The sequence below is a fragment of the Balaenoptera borealis genome (assembly GCF_965194805.1).
Source record: "Balaenoptera borealis genome assembly, chromosome: 4".
Taxonomy (NCBI): domain Eukaryota; kingdom Metazoa; phylum Chordata; class Mammalia; order Artiodactyla; family Balaenopteridae; genus Balaenoptera; species Balaenoptera borealis.
In genome coordinates, this window is record NC_138861.1 from 42957895 (window position 1) to 42979771 (window position 21877).

The 21877-nt window shown below is 42.1% G+C and overlaps 1 protein-coding gene across 8 annotated transcripts in view; it reads right to left on the reverse strand.

The window, feature by feature from the left end:
• Positions 1 to 19803, reverse strand: part of TMEM154 (transmembrane protein 154) — a 44064-nt gene extending 24261 nt beyond the window's left edge. Inside the window, exon 1 of one of the 8 annotated variants that reach the window (XR_014244534.1) lies at positions 19444 to 19786. Coding sequence is in view for 6 of the 8 variants with exons in the window: in XM_082391584.1 (XP_082247710.1) it covers positions 19444 to 19531 (88 nt within the window). In the remaining 2 variants the exon portion in view is untranslated. Of the gene's footprint in view, positions 1 to 19443 lie in introns of all 8 variants that reach the window. The other 7 variants (XM_082391584.1, XM_082391583.1, XM_082391581.1 and 4 more) reach the window with 7 other exon arrangements.
• Between the last annotated feature and the right edge of the window lie 2074 nt (positions 19804 to 21877).

Genomic DNA, 21877 nt, shown 5'->3' on the forward strand with positions numbered 1-21877 from the left:
TTCTTTATTCTGCAAGCCTTCATCTCCAGACACTCCTGTGACATCCTTCCTCACATCCCTCCCTTCCCAAACAAGACCATAATAGCTCCAAATAACAAATAACAGTCATTTATCAGGTGCTGATAGTATATGCTAGGTACTAGGATAAACATGCACCATCTAACTATCTTCACAACAAGTTCATTGTTCACAATACAAATAAAGAAACAGTCTCAAATGTCTCGCCCTGTGGTACAACCCCGATATTTACTCTGTCAGCTCTACTGATACACAGAGTTCTTTTTAAATTTTATTGAAGTACAGTTGATTTGCAATGTTGTTTATTTCTGCTGTACAGCGAAGTGACTCAGATATATATATATATATATACACACACACATATAATATATATATATTCTTTTCATATTCTTTTCCATTATGGTTTATCACAGGATATTCAGTATAGTTCCTTGTGCTATACAGTGACCTGGGAAGAGCCTCTCTTGCCTCCAACCCTCCCTTTCCTTTTGTTGTTTATCCATCCTATATATAATAGTTTGCATCTGCTAATCCCAAGATCCCAATACTTCCCTCCCCCACTCTCCTCCCCCTTGGCAACCACAAGTCTGTTCTCCATGTCTGTGAGTCTGTTTCTGTTTTGTAGATAAGTCCATTTGTGCCGTATTTTAGATTCCATATATAAGTGATATCATGTGATATTTGTCTTTTTCTGACTTATTTCGCTTAATATGATCATCTCTACATCCATCTATGTTGCTGCAAATGGCATTTCATTCTTGTTTATGGCTGAGTAGTATTCCATTGTATATATATGCCACATCGTCTTTATCTATTCATCTGTTGATGGACATTGAGGTTGCTTCCATATCTTGGCTATTGTGAATAGTGCTGCTGTGAACATATGAGTGCATGTGATATGTAGGGTTTTGAAGCTGTGTTCCCTTGAGCATAGGTGCCAGTGACGGTGAGGGTTCTAGTCACTTAGTGGTTATGGAAATTTGGGCTCAATGTTCTAACCTGTACAACTAAGGAATGAGACCCAAGATCCCATCTATTTCCACATCTCTATGTTGGTTCTAAAGCATTTATCTTGTTTTTAATTAGACTTTTTGAACAGGCACTACACACATGGCACTAAGCTCAGAGAGGACATTTCACTACACCCTTTCCCCAGCCACTCAGTTTTCCTCCCCAGAGGTAACCACTGTTTCTGTCAGAAAACTCTCTGCATGTACAAGTGTAAGTATCATTTCCTGTTTCCTTTTTGAACACAAATGGTAGCAAAATTTATATACTGTGCTGCCCCTTGCTTTTTTCACTTAAAATTAGATCTTGAAGATCATTCCTTGTCTGTATACAGAGAGCTGCCTTTTCCTTCCATTATTTGTATATATCACAACCTATTCCTATTGATGGGGACTTAGGTTATTTCTTTTGTATTCGTATTTGTAGGTTATTTGTTTTGTGTTTCCCATGATGCTGCCACAATCGCCCCTGCACACCTGTCAGCTTGCACATCTGCAGTGTATCTCCAGACTGGGGAGAGGAGGTTGGGTGCAGCACCAAACTGCTTTTGGGGGGTCTGCCCTCACAACTGCTCCAAGACAACTCCAGCCAGTCCCTGTGCAATGAGAATCGGCAGAAACTAAGTTGGAGAAGGGCTGGGTACGCAGGGGGTCTGTGATGGAAAAGTTGAAAATGTTGGGGATCAGCCCAAGAGTTTGTGCGAAGAGCATCAAATGTCATCAAAGGGGGAGCCGGAAAACCAGGGCAGGCCAAGCATCTCTAACCAGGAGTGAGTCGCCAGGGGGACGGGAATTCCAGCTGTGAAAATGCTGTGTGTTCCACAAAGGCCCACGCTCATGCCTGGTGTTGGTAGTTTGCTATTTCCTCCGTCCTCTGCCCACTCTGTTTCCCCATCTCTAGACTGATCTATTCTCTGTTGCCCAGGAGACTAATCTGCCCGGTATAACTTCTTCATTTTGTCTTCTTATCTAAATGTGGACATATTTCATGGAAAAAGGGGTGCAGCCAGGGGTTAGGGGGTGGTAAAACTGAAGAGGCTGCAGAAATAGAGAGAGGACCAAGTGTGAGAGTGGAGAGACGGGCAGCAGCCAGCGAAGTGCACAAGAGAAGAAGCAGAAGAAAGAAGGAGGACCATCGTTGAAAGCAGAAGGGCTGTGTGAAGGGCAGCGGGCGTGGCTTTGAACCCTGCCTGCACTGGTGTAGGGGCTTGAGGGCGAGTCTGCCGGGACCCCTCTTCCCTCCAGGGGCCTTAGTCACGCTCTCTCCAGTGACCCCAGTGCAAACCTCCTGGGATTCTCCCTTTCACGCTCTCTCTCTCTGCTCAGAAAATGGAGCATTAATAGGAGATAATGGGAGTGGTCATGTGAGCGATGAAATTAAGCTGCAACACTTCCCTTTACTTTTGATCCTAAAATCCTAAAATGGCCAGATAATTAACTGCACAGTGTAGAGAGTCACTTAGAAACGACTATTGACAATATCCATACAAACACAGCTGGGATGCGTATTTCACACATCTGGCGGGGACCCTGGGAGGGATCCTCATAAGTGGGAAAAGAGGGAAAATGCTTGAGGTGAGCCTGGCAGCTCAGCAACCGGGTGGGCACCTCGCCCCTTTGTCACCGCTCCGAGCATCGTCCCCCAGTGGAAGTGACTCTGTTTCTCGGTGAAGCAAACTAGCTGACTTCTCTTTTTGAAAATGGAACAAATGTGCGACCAAGCTCTAGTTCTTAAAGTTAAAATAAAAGTCTTATATAGCAACTGCAAGGTTGCCACACTGATATTACAGTGTAAAATAAAACAATGAGGAGAGAATGTTATTAAACTCAGAATATCGGGAAGCATGTTGGACCTCAATCAGATGCTCCATTCTTTCACTTGTTATGTCGACTCCACACACAGATTGTTGAAACCATCTTATAATTCAGGTAGTGAAACGAAGAAAACACGGCAGGCGTCAGGTATTCAAATGCTGTCCTGCTCGGTGGAGAAACTGGATTTAATATGGATTTCAGGATGTTCAAGAAACCAAACCCAAGAAGCCTGCCCACTTTCCATTCCCCCGTACCTCTGTCTACAGCAAAGAGTCAGATTCATGTTAGAAGGAAGAGATCAAACCAAACCAAGAAGTCCTCCTGTGCTTCTCAGCCTTGGCCGTACATTAGAGTCACCCAGGGCCCTTTCAACCCTCCCAATGCCCAGGGCACACACCCAAACCATTCCATCTGAATACCTGGGGTGAACCCAGGCCTCAGTATCTTTTACAGAGTTCAGTGTGCAGCCAAGGTTGAGAACCAGGGCTCCAGACCCTGCCCACTCCTGGCCCTCCCCTGTCTACCCCTCTTTCTCTCTGTTCCTTCTTGGTGAACTGGAGGAGAATCAGGCCAGGGATTTGGATCCCAGCTCCCAGCAGCTGCCCACTCTATCACAAGAACACAATCGTTTAAAAATCATCACTGAAGCCTTGAACCCCTGAGAGTCTCTGGCCGGGATATATTGAGAGAGGGCTGTGACAGTCGTGCCTTATTATTCGAATAAGTTTGAATAAGAGACTTATTAATAAGAGAGATTGTGCTGGAACTTAAAAACCACATCTCCAGCAAAGGTCACTGCTGGCAGAATGGCTTAGAGGTCTGAACCAGCAGTCCACCCGCATTAGTGTGTTCCAGAATCATCGGGAGGGCTCCTCCCACACACATGGCTGGGCGCCACCCCCAGAGCTTCTGATTTAGCAGGTCTAGGATGAGGCCAAGAACTTTCACTTCTAACAAAATGCTGATGCTGCTGGTCTGGGGGCTATACCTGGAGAACCATGGGTTTGAGAGGCCCAAACAATCTCATGGAGTTGTGTTTAATTATCAGTCATACCTATTGTTGCTCATGGCACTTACTGTGCACCAGCATCATCTGGTTTTTTAAGCTCCACCCAAATCAGTTACTTGAGGACATCCGAGGTTGTGGCCCTGAGCAACAGGATGTTTTTAAAGCTCCCTAGATGAGTCCATTAAGTATTTATGCTGGGTTGAAAGTTACTGAGTTAAATCATAATTCAATCGACTTTAATTTGCTGTTATTCATGAAGATAGTCCTATTAGCTTTAAAGATGACTGGAGAATCCTACACAGACAGAAGCCTTTGGGAGCAAAATTAATAAGGTGTATTTTGGCATTGAAATTGGAAGTAAAGAGTAAAACTGTCACTATTTGCAGATCACATGATACTTTATGTAGAAAACCCTAAAGTCTCCACCCCCAGACTATTAGAACTAATAAATGAATTCAGCAAAGTTGCAGGATACAAGATTAATATACAGAAATCTGTTACATTTCTATACATTAATAATGAACTATCAGAAAGAGAAAGGTTTTAAAAATGCTGTTTAAAATTGCATCAGAAAGAAGAAAATACCTCAGAATAAACTTAACCAAGGAGGTGAAAGACCCATACTCTGAAAACTATAAAACATTGATGAAGGAAATTGAAGATGATACAAAGAAATGGAAAGATATCCCATCCTCTTGGATTGGAAGAATTAATACTGCCTAAAGCAATCTACAGGTTTAATGCAATCCCTCTCAAAATACCTGTGACATTTTTCACAGAACTAGAACAACTAATCCTACAATTCATATGGAACCAGAAAAGACCCAGAATTGCCAAAGCAATCCTGAAGAAAAAGAACAAAGCTGGAAGCATAACCCTCCCAGACTTCAGACTATACTACAAAGCCAGAATAATAGAAACATAGTATTGGCACAAAAAGAGACACATAGATCAGCGGAAGAGAATAGAGAGCCTAGAAATAAACCCAAGCACCTATGGTCAATTAATCTATGAGGAGGCAAGAATATACAATGGAGAAAAGACAGTCTCTTCAATAAGTGGTGCTGGGAAAACTGGACAGCTACATGTAAAAGAATGAAATTAAAACATTCCCTCACATCATATACAAAAATAAGGTCAAAATGGTTTAAAGACCTAAATGTAAGACCTGAAACCATAAAAGTCCTAGGAGAGAACATAGGCAGAATACTGGTTGACATAAATTATAGCAATATATTTTTAGATCTGTCTCCTAATACAAAAGAAATAAAAGCAAAAATAAACAAATGGGACCTAATTACAAAAAGCTTTTGCATAGCAAAGGAAACCACCTACAAAACGAAAGCACAACCTGTGGAATGGGAGAAAGTATTTGCAAATGATATGGATGACAAGTGGTTAATATCCAAAATACATAAACAGCTCATACAACTCAATATCAAAAAACAAATAACCCAGTCCAAAAATGGGCAGAGGACCTGAACAGACATTTTTCCAAAGAAGACATAGACATGGCCAACAGGCACATGAAAAGATGCTCAATATCACTAATTATTAGAGAAATGCAAATCAAAATCACAATGAGATATCACCTCACACCTGTCAGATGGCCATCATCAAAAAGTCTACAAATAACAAATGTTGAAGAGGGTGTAGAGAAAAGGGAACCCTCCTACACTATTGGTGAGAATGTAAATTGGTACAGCCACTGTGGAAAACAGTCTGGAGGTTTCTCAAAAAACTAAAAATAGAACTACCACATGATCCAGCAATTCCACTCCTGGGTATGTATCCAGAAAAAATGAAAATCCTAATTCAAAAAGATACATGTACCCCAATCTTCACAGCAGCACTATTTACAATAGCCAAGATAGGGAAGCAACCCAAGTGTCCATCAACAGATGAATGGATAAAGAAGATGTGGTATATATTGGGGGGGCCAAAAGGTTCATTCAGATTTTTCCTCAACATGGCTCTAGTAGCACTTGGATGTCTTTAACTTCATTCGCAACAATTTTGTTAGATTGTATAGTGACAGCTGTCATATCAGCGTGCATTTAAAAAAAGACTTATCAAAATTGGTGAATTTTTGTGTAGCCATTTTAATATTGAAGATGGAAGAAAAAAGCAATATTTTTGGCATATTATGCTTTATTATTTCAAGAAAGGTAAAAATGTAACTGAAACACACAAAAAGATTTGTGCGGTGTATGCAGAAAGTGCTGTGACTGATCGAACGTGTCATAAGTGGTTTGCAAAGTTTCATGCTAGAGATTTGTTGCTGGACAATGCTCCACAGTTGGGTAGACCAGTTGAAGTTGATAGTGATCAAATCAAAACAATGATTAACAACAATCAACGTTATACCACGCAGGAGATAGCTGATATACTCAAAATATCCAAATCAAGCATTGAAAATCATTTGCACCAGCTTGGTTATGTGAATTCCTTTGATGTTTGGGTTCCACATAAGTTAAGCGAAGAAAACCTTCTTGACCATATTTCCGCATGTGATTCTCTACTGAAAAGTAATGAAAACGTTCTGTTTTTAAAACAAGTTGTGCTGGGCGATGAAAAGTGGATACTGAACAATAACGTGGAACGGAAGAGATTGTGGGGCAAGCGAAATGAACCACCACCAACCACACCAAAGGCCGATCTTCATCCAAAGAAGGTGATGTTGTGTGTATGGTAGGACTGGAAGGGAGTCCTCTATTATGAACTCCTTCTGGAAAACCAAATGATTAATTCCAGTAAGTGCTACTCCCAATTAGACCAACTGAAAGCAGCACTCGATGAAAAGCGTCCAGAATTAGTCAACAGAAAACACAAAATCTTCCATCAGGATAATGCAAGACCGCATGTTTGTTTGATGACCAGGTGAAAACTGTTACAGCTTGGCTGGGAAGTTCTGATTCATCCACCATATTCATCAGACATCGCACCTTCAGATTTCCATTTATTTCAGTCTTTACAAAATTCTTTGAATGGAAAAAATTTCAATTCCCTGGAAGACTGTAAAAGGCACCAGGAACAGTTCTTTGCTCAAAAAGATAAAAAGTTTTGGGAAGATGGAATTATGAAGTTGCCTGGAAAATGGCAGAATGTAGTGGAACAAAAGGGTGAATACATTGTTCAATAAAGTTCTTGGTGAAAATGAAAAATGTGTCTTTTGTTTTTACTTAAAAAACTGAAGGCAGTTTTTGGCCCACCCAATATATATAATGGAATACTACTCAGCCATAAAAAAAGAATGAAATTCTGCCATTTGCAGCAACATGGAATCACCTAGACAATATTATGCTTAGTGAAATAAGTCAGACAGAGAAAGACAAATACTGTATGAGATCACTTATATGTGGAATCTAAAAAATAATACAAATGAATCTACATGCAAAACAGAAACAGACTCACAGATACAGAAAACAAACTAGTGGTTACCAGTGAGGAGAAGGAAGGGGGGAGGGGCAAATTAGGGATATGGGATTAAGAGATGAAAACCACTATGTATAAAATAGATAAGCAGCAAAGATATAGTGTACAACACGGGGAATTACAGCCATTATCTTGTAATAACTTGTAATGGAGTATAATCTATAAAAATACTGAATCATTATGCTGTACACCTGAAACTAATATAATAATGTAAATCAAGTATACTTTAACAACAACAACAACAAAAATAGGTGCAGGTACCTGTCAAGTAGTCTATCTCTTCAACTCTGACATCTTTTTTAAAAAATCAGTTGTTCAGTATCTGTGACACCTGACTGTGATGTGGCCAGGGGTAAGCCGGGAATACAACAGGAACGCATGACGTTACCCGACCCCCCCAGGCCCCAGCTGGGCTGCAGGAGGATGATTGTGCTGATGCAGGGGGCACTAACGCCGGGGGGATGGACCACCTCCTCGGCGCTGGGGTGCTGGCGTGGACCAGACGGTGCCACTGGGACACCATCCTGCGTAAGGCACAGGGGGAGCTCTGAAGGGTTCTGCCCTTTCTCTAGTTTACTTGGTTTTGAAACAGTACTATGAGCTGTTAATTACCTGACATGATTTCCTCCCTGTACCTATTTGCTTATTGCCGGTGTCCTCCTTTGCTCTGCTCTGTATCTATCTCCAGCCCCGGGAACCGTGTCTGCTGTACGGTTGCTCTTCACTGGACAGCTATTTAGGAAAAAGGCCAGATGAGCTGGAGGTAAAGTGCTAGACAGGCCTCTCACCTTTCTATCAAGAGACCGATATCTTCCTCCCTCAAGCAACCGAACCCCCTTCCAGGAACACACACCGTGTGTTCTTAGTCACGTAGAGAAAAGGGATATACGGTGGTTTTCTCAAAAACTTATCTGAATTTTAAAGAAAACACTGGGAAATGAGAGGAATTGTTTAGTGAAAAGATAAGCATCTCTAATGATGAAATTTCACGTTTCTAGCTTTTTGGGTTTTCTTTTTGTTTGCTGGTTTTGGTTTCGGTTTTGGAATCAGGTGTGTCACAGGGCTCCCCACGTGTATAGCCCAGGCACCTGAACTCTCTCTGGGGAGCAGGACTAGCCGGGGTGGAGGGACTGCTGTTTCCTCTGTAAGCTCTGGTGTACTATGCAGCTGACCTTTTTTATTTAGTGAATATGTTCACTTAGTACGTTCTCTCTGACATTATACTTGAAGACGAATAAATAGTTGGGGGAACAGGCTCAGTGCAAAATCAGTGAAGGTTAGTGGCAGATGGTAAGCACCGAAGGGCAGTTTAGGTAAAGTGGTGCCTGTGTTTCGTATACCCTTTCTCTTCAGCCATCAGATGACAAAAGGTGACAATGCCTTATGTAGAAAGATCATTAAGAAATGTCTCTTTTGCTTATTTTGAGCAGGGTCATCTGATAAAAGGCTTTCATACAATAGTCTGCTCTGGAAAGCACCTGTGAAGCACCGTTGTGTTTTACCCCATTGCCTTGAGAAGCACCCTGCAATTGCAATTTACTATCAGATTACAACATGCCTATCATATGATATCACTCATATGTGGAATCTGATTTTTAAAAATGATACAAATGAACTTATTTACAAAACAGAAACAGACTTACAGATACTGAAAACAAACTTATGGTTACCAAAGGGGAAACGTGGTGGGGAGGGAGAAATCAGGAGCTTGGGATTAACATACACATACTACTATATATGAAGTAGATAACCAACAAGGACCTACTGTATAGCACAGGGAACTCTACTCAATACTCTGTAATAACATATATGGGAAAAGAATCTTAAAAAGACTGGATATATGTTTATGTATAACTGAATCACTTTGCTGTACACCTGAACTTGACACAACATTTTAAATCAACTATACTCCAATAACATTAAAAAAAAAGAAAAGGAAGGAAAACATGTCCCACCATGGAGGCCCACAATGCTCAGATGCATTTTTCATTTTATACTTTTTATTTGGTGTCTTTTTCAGAGAAAGCTTGCTTGTTTCTAAGCAGACTTGCCCAGACCCTAAGGCTGTCTCTGGTTTGAAGTTACTCACCTGGAGAAGCTGCATTTTTGACCATCTGAGTACCTTTTCAAACACTGGAATCCTATCCTGGCCTGTCAGTACCTGGCAGTTTTAAGAAATGTATATATTTTTATGACACAGAATACACTTTTAACATTTAAAATTTCTTCCTACCATCAGTGGGATGATAGATACAAAAGTACTTTATTTTTCTTAATTTTTATTTTATATTGGAGTATAGTTGATTTACAGTGTTGTGTTAGTTTCAGGTGTAGAGCAAAGTGGTTCAGTTATACATACACATATATCTATTCTTTTTCAGATTCTTTCCCATATAGGTTATTACAGAGTATTGAGTACAGTTCCCTGTGCTATACAGTAGGTCCTTGTTGATTATTTTATATATAGTAGTGTGAAAAATACTTTAAAATGAAAGATTATTAAGTGATAGAAAAGTATTCAGGTTAACAATGATAATTACTACTTTTATTATATTTCTACCTCTCTTTTGAAGCCAATTTCAAAATTACAATGTAAAAGAGTAACATGAAAACAAATGCTCCTCGACCTGTCCTGCCCTCCCTGGCTGCTGTGTCAGCCTCCCTCTGGGTGGATAAATGAGGGAAACTCTGGTGCAGGTCACGCAGGTCTCTGTGCTGGCCTGGCCTCCTTGCTCAGGTCAGCACAAGCTCAGAGTTACCAGAAGCCACTGCAGGAGAGACAAACCAAAACCTAAGCGGTAGATGTATGCTTGTGATCATCAGAGAAGAGGAAGGCAGGGGAAGGAGATGTGGGCGCCCAGCTCAGTGGCTGATGTGCCTTCACAAGGAGCTGCAGGAGGGAAGGGGGGAGGGTATAACCAAAAGTTCTCCGTGCCAGCCTTTGGGGCAGCAGAGGGCCAGAGTGTGTTTGCTGTTGGAAGTTTTCTTACAGGAGGCTCAAGAAGGAAGCAAGGTCGTGAGGTCTTCCAAGTGGCATCTGAGGGGAGAAAATGGTGGATGGGATTTTCTAGGGTCAGCAAAGCCACTTAGCATGTCTCTAAGTCTGGCCTGGCTTGTGATCCTATTTTACCTCCAAAGAGAATCAATCCTGCCCTTCCATCCAAGATCCTTGCCCATCCATCCAAGTCCTCAGAATTTCAGTATCGCAGCTTGAGCTTCTGATGAGCTATTCTCACTCTCTTTTGTCAACCTCTTTTCTGCGTTTATTAATACAATCCCATGACTTTTTTCCCATTTAGTTTTCTTAAATTAATTAATTAATTAATTAATTTTATTTTTGGCTGTGTTGGGTCTTGGTTGCTGCGCATGGGCTTTCTCTAGTTGCGGTGAGCTGAGCGGGGGCTACTCTCGGTCGCGATGTGTGGGCTTCTCACTGTGGTGGCTTCCCTTGTTGCGGAGCACGGGCTCTAGGCGCGTGGACTTCAGTAGTTGTGGTGCACGGGCTCAGCTGCTCCGTGGCACATGGGATCTTCCTGGACCAGGGATCGAACCCGTGTCCCCTGCATTGGCAGGCGGATTCTTAACCACTGCGCCACCAGGGAAGTCCCTCTCATTTAGTTTTTGATGTGACAAATTACATGAATAGATTCTCTAAAGTTGATCCACTCTTGGATTCCTAGTTTTAGCCTACTTAATCACCAGGGGTTTGTTTGTTTGTTTATTTTTTAGTGATAATTCCTTGTTATTTGAATGACTGATTTAGGACTCAACTTAAATATTCTAATATTTGTTAACTGGCTACATAGCCAAAATGTCTCTGGTCTTAGTGATGCACCAATACAGGGATGGTCTTTGCCTGGCAAAAGGTCATCATAATCATAAATAGAGTTACTAGATAAAATACAGGACACCTGTTAAATTTGAGTATCAGGTAAACAACAAATAATGTTTTAGTATAAATGTATCCCATGCAGTATTTTATATATACTTACATTAAATTGCATGGGATGTACAATAGTTATACTAAAAAATTTTTGTTTATTGGAAATTTACATTTATCTGAGTGTTTTATATTATTTGCTAAATCCGGCCATCTGAATCATAGACAAATAAATAAGCATAATTTTTAGAAAACAATAAATAGATTTTTAAATTAATAAACAGTGTTGTCAGGGGAAAAAGATGTCAACAAACCCTCCTAACAACTGGTCTCCTGTTTCTGAAAGCCACAATGGGGTGGGGAAATAAGAAATAATAAAGATCGTTTTAATTCATATAAAATATAGAAACATAGAAAAAAATTCAGATTGCAAAAAAAACCCTAGATTTGCTGATTTTGTTTTAAGGAAGCAAACACAAAACACCACCACCCATCAGATCCTGCTGTGGTGGATAGCTCTCCTTTCCAACCACATCCTCTAATTTCTCAGGAAATGCTTCTATGCTGTCTTTAGCACCAGAGGCAGACTTTTCTATTCTTTTTATGTTACATCACTTTTTTTTCAAGTTTTCAAATCAGCTCTTGCTGGCTTGAAATTTCATGTCTATGAAACTTATATTCCCCTTTTTTTTTTTTCAAAAATACTTCCCCAGGGACTTCCCTGGTGGTTCAGTGGTAAGGACCCTGTGCTTCCATTGCAGGGGACACATGTTCAATCCCTGGTCGGGGAACTAAGATCCAGCATGCCGCGGGCCACGGCCAAATAAATAACTATGTAAAAAAAAAAAAGAAGTACTTCCCCAAAATGTCTGTAACTACCTGGCTTTTCTGCAAATTGTCATGCTGCTCAATGCCTATCTTCTGGGTCTGAACTTCCCTCTATATTCTGAGAGGGAGATGGACAGAAGGCTCTCTTGGAACTACTCATAGGTGCAGCCATGTAGCTTTCTCTACAAGAGAGCGAGATATAGCTGTTTCCTGTTTGGTTTGAGGAGCCAGAACTGAACTATTCACACACAAAATGATTTGGGAGACTTTTAACATTTCAGAACAAAATAAAACTGGATTAATGAAAAATCATATTTATCCAGGTATCACCACAGTTTCATTGCATTATTGAAATGATTATAATTTTGTCACAAACACAAGTAAGTCTTGGGCTATAGAATAAATTTCATGTCATTCATTCCTTTAGTCAGTGAGTTGTGTGCCTGTCATGTACCAGGAACTATTCTAGAGACATAAGGGTGAATGAGACCAGGCCCCAACTTCCCTGGGAAGTGACTGGTAAGTAGGGACAATGGCATACAAATCAATAATTACATTACAGTTTCATAAAAGTCATAATATGTTTGGGCACAGAGCATCATGAGGACATGGGCGGGGAAGGCATTCATTGCATCCGGGGTGGAGGATTCAGGAGAACTTCCCAGAGGAGGTGACCACTGAATTGAATCTCAGGAGTTCGTCAAGCAACGATGGCAAGGAAGGCACCGCAGCTGAAGCACAGCTATGGAACGCTCCGTGGCCCGACAGAGGTTGGCACATTCAAGTACTTATCATAGGATGCATGGTGGGAAGTGTCTAGTAGGAAAGGAACACAGCACAAGCTTACAAGGGGCCTCGTAATGAGGCCGAGGGGGCTGGAATCTATCCGAAGGAAATGAAAAACCACTGAAGGGGTGAAAACAAGAGAAAAATAATCACAGTTTTGTTAGAGAACCATCACTCTGGAGGTTATGTGAAATTGGGTTGGAGAGGAGACTAAAGGCAAAGAGACTAGTTAAGAAGTTAATGAAGTAACCTAGGTGAGAGCTAAGAAGGGCCTAAACCAGTAGGGAGCAGAGAAAGAGTTCCGTTTTGGCCAGGCTGAGCCCAGGGCCCCTGGGACGTCTCCTAGGAGGACAGACGATGAATATGTAGGGCTAGAGCTAGGCAGACATCCCTGATTGGAGTGATTTGGGGAACCATCAGCCTAGGAGGGGGATAGAAATGATGAAAGTGTGTCATGACCCTGAGATGATGTAAGGAGTGAGAAAAGAAAAGATAAATACAAAAGGAACAGGTGGAAGAGAGAGATTCATAACCCCAAACTGGAAAGGAACAATCAGAGTCATAGGAGACCAAGAAGAAAATGGCCTCATAAGACCCAAGGAAGAGGAGGGTTTCAATAATTGATTATGTTAAGTGCTACAGAGAAAAACAGAAGATAAAGACGGTAATGGGTCCTTTGGGTTCGGCTATTAGAAGGCACTGGTGACCCAGACAGAGCAATTTGAGTGCCGTGCTTGACATGGCAGCCAGATCGCAGGGGGTTGAGAAGTGAACGGCGAGTGAAAATGAAGATGTGTTGGCTGTCTTTCAAAGAGACTGGGAGTTATAGAAAGGGAAGAGGGAGGAGAGCTCGCGGGGACTCAGGAGAGCTGGAAAAGAACTCACAGGCTCCCTCACTTTTCATTATGAACGTATACCTACCAAAGGGAATAGAGACGAATGTAACAAATAACAGGGGACCCACCCTAATTATCTTCTATTTCCCCATAATGACTAGAGCAGGGGTTGGCAAACTTTTTCTTAACAGGCCAGAGAGTAACTGTTTTAGATCTTGTGAGCCAAGAGGCAAAATACAGGCTATTATCTGTTTTTATGTAACCATTAAAAATATAAAAACCATTCTTAGCTCAAGTGTTGGAAAAAAGCAGGAAGCTGGCTGAGTTTGGCCCATGATTCTTGGTTTGCTGACCCTGGACCACCATGTTTTTTTCTGAAAGAAACACAACATTGTAAATACAGCTGAAGCCCTCCTTCCCCCAATCTCTTTCAAGTTAACCGCTCTTCTCAATTAGCACGTATCAGTTCCACACTTTCCAAATACGCCCGTGTCCCTAAGCAATAGAAGCAGAATTTGGAGTGTTTTAAAAACTTTAAATAAATGTAATTATTCTGCACGTAATAATCTTCCACTGGTTTTTTGGTCAACATTACATTTGAGACTGATTTATCTTAATACATTTGGCTGTAGTTCATTAAGTTTACCTGCTCTATGATATCTCATTCTGTGACTATACCAAGTTTCATGTATTTTTCTTTTGTTAATAGATATTTAGATTGTTTCTATTTTTCCCATTTTTACAAACAGTGCTACAATCCACAACCTTGGCCATGACTCTTTGCCGTCGTACATTTGTGAGTGATCTGACAGTGAATTGTTGTAGTTGTAGGGTATGAACATCTCCAGTTGACTAAATATTTCCAGATTGTTCTCCAGAATGGTTGTATCAAAAAAAAATTCCTTTTCCAATAACCTCATATAGTTAGTAACCTGAAAAATTCACCCAGTATGCAGCACCTAGAAATACTAGATGAAATAGAAGAAACAACTTCTTAAATGTATAAAGAAATCACAAAAAAAGCAAGGAATTCCCCAGGGCCCAGAAAATCTGGAGAAAGAAAAAAAAAAACTTGTAGAGGAAATTTAAATTCAGAGCCATACCTACCCACCTACGGGGACTTGCCTGAATCCCACAGGATATGATAAGCTATATAGTACTTTCAGGCGTTCCTGTCCACCTACTGGGTCAAAAGTGAAAGCTAAAACACCAGTTCATGGTTTTAAAAAAGAAAGAAAGAAAAAAGAAAAGCAGCTGCAATGATTCTGGCAAAGTTCAAAGTCAGGTGCACTTCCCCCAGGCTGACCTCATCATCATCCTGACACTGTGGACCCCTGACCCACGGCCTGGTTTTGAATTTGGTTTTGTCTGCTTCTTTCTCCTTGGCAGTCACTTTGGTCTCTTTGGTCACCTGCTTCTGGTTACTGGCTTGCCTCTGCTGGCCTGCACCTCTAATGAAGTTTTGGTACCTCACGCAGCTCTTGGAGGCTGATCCCTGAGGTCTCCCTCTCCCCATCCCAAGGCTGGGGTTTAAGCCTGAGGTCCAAGCACCCGCTCTCCTCAAGCCCAGAGCACACCCCTATCTGAGTTTCTTCCAAAGCCTATTTTGTGGTGACAGGACTGAGGCTGCACTGGGAAAGTATTTACAGTAGCTTGGTGACAGGATCAGAAAATTTGGGGTTCTGTTAAATAGGGTGGGCCACGCTCTGTGTGCTGGGTTTGGCCCTAATTCCCCCAAGATTTTTATCATGATGGGAGGTGACAGATACAAGAAGCAACAAGATTCGATCTACATAAACTTCAGATAAAAATTATCAAATAGTGAATAGTATGTTTAAAGACATAAAAGAAGGAACAAATAAGGAAAAATAAAACCAAGACTCTCTCTATATATTGTACAATATTCTGTATTCTAGGATTTTCTAGAAATGAAAAATATGGTAACTTAAATTCAAAGCCCAGTGCATGGGTTCAGCGGCAGGAGACACTAGAGGATTGCACTGATCTGCCCTCCCATGGGCGGTGCCAGGTTTCTGTCTCTCCACATCTTTGCCAACAGTTGAGGGTGGTGCAAACTATATGCAGGTAGGCAAATTACAGGTTGCACTGTTTCTTTACAGAACTGAGCCTATCCCAGCCAAAGTCCCGCCCTCTTCTGTTTTCCTGGGTCAGCCTTTTAGACACGGAAGAACTTTAAGCCTTAATAAAACCCTCTCTGCTTGTTTGTTTTTTTTTCTTTTCTTTTTGCCCCTGAGGGCTGTTTGGTCCTTGGGGTCAGTTCTCAGCAGGGCTCTCCCACGGTGTGACTCTGCCTGACAGAAGTCTGGGCTTTCTCTCCCTGGTTCCCACACCCCAAAGCCTCTTACCCAGTGACTTCAACATTCTGTTTTTCCTGCTTCTGGTCTTAACTATGCTAATCCCCAGATTCTCTGTTGCTCACTCTGTACCTTTCAGCCTCTCCCTTCCCCTCCACAGGCCAAAGTTTAACCCAACTCCACTATCCCTTTTCCTGTCAGCCAGTCTCTGACCCAATCAAACAAATACAGCTCCTTTATGAACATGTGATAAACTTACAGCCCAGCCAAGAGTTTGTGTGATACACCTACACAGTCAGGAAGGCATACTTTTCCAAACCTAAAACTAGACACATAGCCTGGCAGAGCCTGAACACCCAGAGGTAATACAGTGTATTGTTAGAGCGTGGACTCCTGAGGCTGAATCTTACTTAGATCCACTACTTAGCTGTGTGACCTTGGCAAGTCAGATAACCCCTCTGTGCCTGTTTTCTCATCTGTAAAATAGGAATAATAGTAGCCACTGTATAAGGTTTGTTATGAGAATTAAATGAGTTGGTAGATATAAAGTGTTCAGAACAGGCATATACTGAGCACTAACTATGTTGGCCATCAGCATTTTTACTACTTGAAATGGGGACTGTCCCAGGAAATAGAAGGTGGTAGTCACATTCATTGAAATAAGAACAGTATCAGAAAGTGCAGTTTCAACTTTGCAACCATTATTTTCTTCTTTCTCTCCTTCTGAAGGTTCGTCCAATAATTATATGATCCTTACTGTTCTGAAACAGCCCAGAAAAACCTCCTAGTCCTCTCTGTCAAATTCAGTGTTTAACTCTGGTCACCAAAACAGTTACAGAGGGCTTATTTCTGCCTTGTGACTTTTTGCTCTTTTTTCTACAGACCGTTCTGCTTTTAGAAGCTAATAAATCCTGTGCTTTTGGTATCTGGAAGTTGCTTTTAGCTTTCTGATAGTGTTAAGCTGACATTGAGAGGGCACAGGGTAAGGAATGAGGTGGCCCTTCATTCCACAGGCAGAATGTTGCCTTGAGTCTGAAATTTCTTGGCATCCTACACTGGCCAAGAAACCTAGGCCCAGAGCTTCTCTTTAATTATTCTCATCTGTTTTGTCAAAATCCCAGAAAAGCTATTTTCTCATTTCTCTCACTTCTAAGTGGATTATTTCACTTGTGATAGTAATCAGTTCTGCACCAGGCTCTCTATCGACATAAAGCAAAACAGATGCTGACTCAACCATAATGATGCTGGTCTCAGGTAACTGCAGTTATTAAATAATGTTGCCTATTTGCGGTTAATAAAGGCTTGACTTGAGATAAACCTGGATTATGCTTGCAAAGGAGAATCAGGCTGTTCAGTAGATCGGATTCTTTTACCAAACATCTCCAAGGTATTTTTTGAAGAATTCAAGGAAATAGATACAACTGTGACACCTTTAAATGAACTCACATCCTAAAGTCTTAGGCACCATCAGCTCAAAAGGATATACCTTACTTAATTTTACAATATATATTCAATCCTTAATTTAGAACAGCCTTTCCCTTGGCTAATCTCAAAGTAATAGGCTTTGATTATACAGCTGCTTGCAAGTGGGCATTTTTGCATTTTCAGGCATTGGGAATGGAGACAGGTGAGTGTGTGGGATGATTCAGATAATCCCTGTTCTCCCCTGAAATGCAGCTTTTCATCTTCCACTTCTCCTGACATCCTAACACTACCTGCTCTCAGGAGCTCATCAGTCTTTAGTGATCAGTCTCATATCCATTCTAGGACGATTTTAGTACTTATCAAGAATAACTGAGTTCCTAATTTATGCTGACCCTTTACGAGATTTGGGGAAATCAAAGATGAACAAAAGGGGATTTTCTTTTCCCTGGAGGTGCTCACAGCCTGGTGGGAGGCATGGACGTAGACACAGTTATGATTCCAGGTGGTTAGCTGGGTTTACAGAAGTTTAGGTCTCTGGGGGTATAACAGGCAGCGTGCCAGGGAAGGGGCAGTGAGAGAGACACCAAAGAAGAGGGAACATTCAGTCTGAGCCTTTTAAGGTTACATAGGCATCCATTCAGTAGAAAAAAAGGGAACTTGTCATCACTTGTGGCCAGAGCCCCAGAAGCCTGGAGCACACGCTCTGTACCGTGACTGAGGGGCTGCAGCTGGGGAGCAGGAGGGAGACAGAAGGAGATGCTGTGGAAAGGAGGTTGCAGCGAGAGGCCAGGGGCCATAAATGAGGACCCACCGGAGCTCTTTCAGGGGAAGAGTCACTGATCAGATACGGGTCTCAGAGGGACACCTTTCACTGAGTCCTTTGCATCTCCTGAATTGCAGACACTTTGAGTCAATCATTTTCAGATGCTCAAGAAACTACTCAGGCAGGTTAAATGTCATTCTCAGGAGCGTGTTTGAGGCAAGTGTGGTAGCTGTGAGAGTTAAAAGAGGTGAAGAGGGATGGCTGGGCCCTGCTTCCGTGGGTGCTGAGGGACGCCCCTCGGAAAGGAATATGGTCCAGAGGTCCAGGCAGGGGGCGTGGTCGATCCCCTGCGGCGAGAGGGGAGACCCTGGAGTCCAAATCAGGAGAGCTGACTGTCGGTGGGTCTCACCTTCCTCCACCTCAGTTTCTTCATCTGCACCCCCAGAACAGCTGTACACTCAGTATAGCTGCACCCCCCAGTACAGCTCTACACTAGCAGCAGGCGGTGTCCACTGACAGGAACCACAGGCAACTAGCTTATTTACCCAAGGGCAAATCCACACAGCTGTAAGAAGCAATGGAGGGTGATTGTACTTGTTGCCAGGGTATAAATCAATTGCTGCTCTTAGCTCAGAATTATGAGATTTAATATTTTGTCTTTTCTGGTACCTTTGATTCACTACAGTCACATTACTTTTTAAAACAAAGCTTCATTAGTCGCAATCAATGCAAAGAAAATCTTTCCCAAAGTAACAAGATCAAAGGAAAGCAGATGAAAGATTTAATAAGTTACAGTGGATGCCTGGTAATTCCTCAGATAATTTCCTGTTTACTTTTTTTTTTTTTTAATTATGGTGTTTCTTTAGTCTACTTTCCAGTAGTAAATTTCCATACCCCAGTTTTCCAGGAATTTTTGGAACCAGCAGACTTCTCAGCCCACATTATTAAAAGTAAATTCATAATTTCTCTGTTTCAGCTGACTGAAACGTTCTTTTACAGGAACTGCCAAAGAGTTGATCATTTTCTTAATATGCCCATTAAAGCCAGTAAATGACTGGGACCGGTAAATTACATCTTAGAAAACAAAGACTGCGGGAAGGGTAAATTCAGGGAGTGAGCTGGAGCTGGATTAGCCGGCTGCAAACGAAGCCAAGTCCCTCCTCCCTCCTTCCCCCAAAAAAGACAGTTCGACTTTTCTCCACTTTTTTCATAGGAAGGCTTAGAGTTTTCTGGGTGTTACCCTCCCCGGCAGAGCTCTGTAGCCTCGGCACGAGACAAGCGTTCATTTTCCTCCTCGCCTGGAGTGGAAAGCCTAGGGGTGCTTACCCTGCGCCTGGCGGGTGGGGAGGAACGCGATGAGCAGGGCGAAGATGAGGGCGGCGCGGGGCGCCTCGGGATCCGCGCGCCCCGGCATCGTGATGCTGCGCGCACTTTCAGCCCCGCAGAAACGTGAACGTTTCCTGTTTCCTGCTTGTTTGGGTCGGTGCTGACTTGAAGGAGAGGTGTTTGCCTGTTTTTTAGGAAGTGATGTAATTCGGCAGGAGCCTGTCAGACCAGCAAGAATTGCCAAAGAGAAGTTGCTCTTCAAGCACTGATTTAGTTAACACGCCTCTCGAGCCCTTTTCCGTCTCGGCCCCGCGTGGGCCTCCATCTTTCGACATTGTCCCCGTGGAAACAGTGTCCGTTGCTCAGATGTCATTCAGAATCTGGGACTGGGGATCGGGTCTCGATTTGTGATTTTATTGATCCTCAGTCCCCAGGTCAGCCTCCGGGGCTGCCTGGAGGCTAGAGCAGCGCTCTCCGATAGAACTTTCTGACATGATGGAAATGTTCTGAATCTGAGAGGTCCAATACAGTAGCCATTAGCCACATAGGCTGCTGAGCACTCGAAATAGGGCTAGCGAGAAGTGAATTGTTAGTTTTTATTTTTTTAATGTAAATTTCAGTAACTCCATGTGGCTAGTGGCTACCATATTGGACACCAGACAGCAGGGACACCTGTGCCATCAGGAAATGGCCATCCCACTTCTCTCTGGCCAGGCACATATGCTCCTCCTTGGGCCCTGAATGCCCCGCCCCCCCAGCTCATCAGAAGGAAAAGGACAATGCTACACCCATGCCTGAAGGCTGTGCCCTTCGTCTCCAGAGAGAAATCATCTTTTTAGGTTTGGTTGGTTTATTTTTTTTCATTATAAAGACTTTATTTTTTAGAGCAGTTTTAAGTTCACAGCAAAATTAAGAGGAAAGCACAGAGATTTTCCATACACCCCCAGTCCCCAAACATGCACAGCCTCCCCCATTATCAATACCCCCTGCAGAGTGGTACATTTGTTACCATTGATAAACTTACATGGATACATCATAACCACCCCAAGTCCATAGTTCACATTAGAATTCACTCTTGGCGTCGTATATGCTATGGGTTTGGGCAAAGGTATAGTAATGATATGTATCATCATTATAGTATCATAGTGAGTAGTTTCCCTGCCCTAAAACTCCTCTGTGGTCCACCCGTTCATGCCTCTCTCACCACCACCCCAACAGCTGACAACTACTGATCTTTTTACTGTCACCACAGTTTTGCCTTTTCCAAAATGACAGATAGCTAGACTCATGAAGTACGTAGCCTTTTCGGACTGGCTTATTTCACTTAGTGATATGCATTTAAGTTTCCTCCATGTCTCTTCCTGTCTTAAGAGCTCATTTCTTTTTAGTGCTGAATAATATTCCATTGTCTGGATGGACCACAGTTTATTTATCCATTCACCTACTGAAGGACATCGAGGTTGCTTCCACGTTTTGGTGATTAGGAACAAAGCTGCTAGAAGCATCCGTGTATGGCTATTTGTGTGGACATAAATGTTCAACTCCTTTGGGAAAATACCAGGGAGCTCAATTGCTAGATCTATGGTAAGAGATAAATGATTTTTTAAGGGGCCTATTTCCAAAGCAGAATATGTTCTCAGGGGGGAAAATAAATTCTGTATTTTACCTTTCTTCCTTCTTGAATGACTATTTTCTCAGAGGTTGTTAACAACAAACAAAATAGAACTGAGTTGGATTAGAACGGGGGTGGAAATCCTACCCAATTGAAACAATGCAGGAAGGGGGTGATAGTTCATAGCAGTGTTTGGGGTGATTAGAGTAGGTTAGGTTTTCTGTGTTCTATTGAAGTCCTTTCCTTGGATTAGGTCTAGGTCCTAAACACTGTAGAATGGAATTTCACATAAATGTTGAGTATTTATCCCACAAATATCATAAGACCGTTTTGAGAAATAAAGTTTATAGAAAAACAACAAAAAAAGAATGGAATTTCATAATTATGTTTGTTATGGTGCCAAGAGAGACAGGCAGACAGAGAGAGGCACCAGACACCCATCTCATCTCTAACCCTTTGCTGGCAGCCTATCGTGAGTCACCAACTTCTGGTCCATACCATCTTCACTGATCCGATTGCTGTGAGCACACGAGGTGACTGGATTCCTCAGGCCCTGACATGGCCATTAATTTTTTGTTTAGTGCATTGCTGCTCTTCACTGTCATTAGTCACCGCTTATCTCAGTTCTTATCCACAGAAATAGGTTGACGATGCACGTACTAATCCGTGTTACTGGATTTACAGTCTGCATTTCGATATTTTAAACTGGCAGTTAAGTCAATTCCTAATAAAATATGCTTTTGCGCTCTAGGTGACAATACAGAACAAACAGCAAAAGAAAAGAGTTCAAAACTGGATGATCGATTTGAAAACAACGGAGAA